General features: G+C 35.1%; 1 protein-coding gene across 1 annotated transcript; it reads left to right on the top strand.

Moving 5' to 3' along the window:
- The first annotated feature begins 641 nt into the window (after positions 1-641).
- On the top strand, positions 642-3,081 carry LOC103497220 (L-ascorbate peroxidase, cytosolic). Its single transcript, NM_001297449.1, is given in 10 exon segments — positions 642-706; positions 895-1,034; positions 1,129-1,303; positions 1,401-1,466; positions 1,977-2,025; positions 2,113-2,195; positions 2,350-2,429; positions 2,512-2,614; positions 2,714-2,772; positions 2,876-3,081. Coding segments are annotated over 9 exon segments (750 nt in total). The 5' UTR covers positions 642-706; positions 895-915; the 3' UTR covers positions 2,892-3,081.
- Positions 3,082-3,616: the final 535 nt, after the last annotated feature.

Below are 3,616 nucleotides of genomic sequence, written 5' to 3'. Positions count from 1 at the left end.
TGAGTATTCAATAAAAAAAATCGCAAATTTTGAAGGTAAGTGATCAGATTGATGAAACTAAAAAACTCAATGCAAAATATAGTATTTTGAAATCTAAGGGCCAATAAAAAATTAAACTTACCAAAACTAGAATGGTAATTGATACAATTTTAGAAGAGAAATTTAATCTCCTATCTCATCAACGTTGCATAAAATTAAACTCAAAAGTTTGAGATAAAAAATAATAAACTAAGGAAACGTTTGAGATAGTTTACCTCCAAAAATCATTATAACCCATAAATTATTATAACCAACTCATTGAGATTAAAAGGATTTATATAAAAATATATGTTTTTTCTAAGAAAAGGTATATGTCTCTCAATTCAATCAGTAAATGTCCAATTAGGACAACTCCATGTACAATTAAGGGTATTTCCGTCATTTCATTATTGTACGGTCCATTGCGTTTCTTTAGGGTCCGGTTTTTTCTTCCGAAAAAATCAACAAAAATAGCTCTGTCACCAACCCAGTCGCCAAGTCCAATCCCGACCGTTAGAAATCAGACAAACATCAATATCTGACGGTCCGAATTCAGCCTCTAGAACCCTCTTTTTTTCTCTGCTGTTAGTATTTATGCAGCTCCCCTTCTTTGTTAGCAGCTTGTGGTCGACTCGTGCTCAAAGAGTTCATTCTTCGTCCATTTCTAAATCGTCCCATTTCTTCCAAGGTAAATTTCGATTACTATTTGTTGACTTGGATCGAATCAAGCATCAAGTTCCTTATCTTTTTGTAGTTTTTGATTGTGGGTTTGTTTCAATTTTATGAAATTTGTAGTGATTTCAGTTTATTAAGTTCAGCTGTTTTTGGGTTGTGGGTTGGATCTAAAAATGTGGGTTTCGATTTGTTTGATTTCAGTTTCACGTCATCATCATCACCATGGGAAAGTGCTACCCTGTTGTGAGTGAGGAATATCAGAAAGCCATTGAAAAGGCTAAGAGAAAACTCAGAGGATTCATCGCTGAGAAGAATTGTGCTCCTCTAATGCTTCGTCTTGCGTATGTTCTTATTCTTGCTCATGTCTCTGATCTTATCCCTTTCTACTGTGGACGATTGTTTAGAGATTTGCTTCGTGTTCTGGTTTCTTTTTAGATGGCACTCTGCTGGAACCTTCGACAAGGAGTCCAAGACTGGTGGTCCTTTTGGAACTATGAGGTTCAGTAGTGAGCTCGCCCATGGCGCCAACAATGGCCTTGATATTGCTGTTAGGCTATTGGAGCCGATCAAGCAACAGTTCCCCGTCCTCTCATATGCAGATTTTTACCAGGTATTAATTAGTTGGTTTGATCAGATCTGTTTTTAGAGGGTTTCGAATTTGTTTGGTTATTGTTTTAACTTTTGTTTATGGGTTTAATTTGTTGTAGTTGGCTGGTGTTGTTGCTGTTGAGGTTACTGGAGGACCTGAAGTTCCTTTCCATCCTGGTAGAGAGGTTAGTGAAAGATGATTAACGAATCTGTTTTAATTGTTTGGTGTGATTCTTGTAACTGGAGAATGTGTTATGTACATGTTTCTGGATATGGATGCTCTGGATTGTTACCTCTTTTGGCAATGTTTGTTTTTATGTATTATACTTTGGCTTTTTCTGAGTTTTGCTTCTTGTTCACTTCTTGTATGTGGGGAAGCTATTTTTCTGGTTTTCAGACTCTGTTTTTAGGTGTTTTTGAGTTTGGTTTGACTTGTTTAAGGGAATGATTTGGTAAACCTTCTAAAATGTCTTTGCCTTTGACTAATAGTTTACATGGGGTTGCCTTTTTCTCTTCTATTTTTCATCAGATTAGGATTTTTTGAAATCTCACTTGATTCTTTAACCCTAATAGAGCCAGCTTGGGAGATTTAATCAAATCCTTGGGGCTTTAAAGTGTGATAATTTAAAGTGAGACCCCTTTTCTAATTTACAAAGATGATCTGTTGTTGATAATTGCTGGTCTCTGTTCTACAGGACAAACCCGAGCCACCACCAGAAGGCCGCTTGCCTGATGCTACCAAGGGTTAGTTTATATGACAATCTTGGTATTATGTTAATGATGAAAAGGACTTCTTTTCATGATTGTTGACTTGTTATGTGTTCTGTTCAGGCTCTGATCATCTGAGAGATGTTTTCTACACCATGGGTCTTTCGGACCAGGACATTGTTGCCCTCTCCGGTGGTCACACATTGGTTCGTTCTGCCTCATCTTTTTAAGTAAATTGAATCATGAATTTTGAGCTTTGTGCATAAGTGATAAGAAGGGTTAAAAATAAATCAATGAACTTCAATTTACTTTTAAACAACAGATTAAGTTCTTGGAGCTGACAATGATTTAACTTGACAGGGTAGGGCACACAAGGAACGATCTGGTTTCGAGGGTCCATGGACTACCAACCCTCTCATCTTTGACAATTCATACTTCACGTGAGTTAAAGCCATTTATACTGTGATAATTTAGTAATGCTGTTATGAAGAAATGTTGAAAAGCAACCGTTTGTTTCAACAGTGAGCTCTTGACTGGAGAGAAGGAAGGACTTCTGCAGTTGGTATCAGACAAGGCACTTCTGTCTGACCCCGTCTTCCGCCCACTTGTTGAAAAATATGCTGCCGTATGTTTTTTTTTCACATTTCAGATCAATAAGATTCATCAGTTTACACAAAAGGTCTACTTTTTACTTATGATGGATGGTCTGTTCACATTTTTTCAGGATGAGGATGCTTTTTTTGCTGATTATGCTGAAGCTCACCAGAAGCTTTCCGAGCTAGGGTAAGTTTTTTCGACCACTATGTTTTTGACGTCTTGTATCGTTCATTGCTTGTGGTGAGATAGAAACGGGAAGATTCTTAGCATGGTGCATTTGCTTGTGCAGTTTTGCAGATGCTTGAGCAATTGGAATAGGAAATGAGGCTGCAGGCTGTTGTTTATGTTAGCCTTGATTTTGTAATGTAATGAGAAGGTTGAATTGGGAGATTGTTGTTTTTTTCTTTTGGACAGTTGGTTTGATTTTGGGCTGACGTGTTGGGGAGACTTCGAGCTGAATGTAATATTTCATCTCCCAACTTCTTTGGACTTTAATAATGTTGCTTGAAAATTTATCATTTTGGTGTTGTTTAGGCTATAATCCAATCAGCATCATTAATGTCAATGAGCACGAAATACCGTTGAGCAAGGTTTAAATTTGCACTCTTGAAATTGAATATAACGGAGGCACCATCAACATTGATATGAATGAAAGAAAATTTAGAGTTAATTGACACCATTAACACTGATGTGAATCAATATAACGTAGATGCCATTAACATTGATTATGAATGAAAGGAAATTTAAAATTAATTAGCAATTTAGGTTCATTTTTCTGAACTTAAATATTTATAATATATTTATAAGATATTTACAAAATGTAGGAAAATTATATCTTGTAAATATTTTTAATTTTACTAATTTTTTTTTACTAATTTTTTGAAAATAGAATCGGCATTGGAGTGTTTTAATACTATTCAAATCTTCTATTCTCTATCTGTATTTTAAGAATGTTTGAGGTGTCATGTTTTTTCATTTTTAATCAAAAAGATAATTATATTATAAATATTCTTATTATTGTTTTGTATAA

Source organism: Cucumis melo, chromosome 12, assembly GCF_025177605.1.
Source record: "Cucumis melo cultivar AY chromosome 12, USDA_Cmelo_AY_1.0, whole genome shotgun sequence".
Lineage (NCBI taxonomy): Eukaryota > Viridiplantae > Streptophyta > Magnoliopsida > Cucurbitales > Cucurbitaceae > Cucumis > Cucumis melo.
This window is presented reverse-complemented; position numbering and strand designations above follow the sequence as displayed.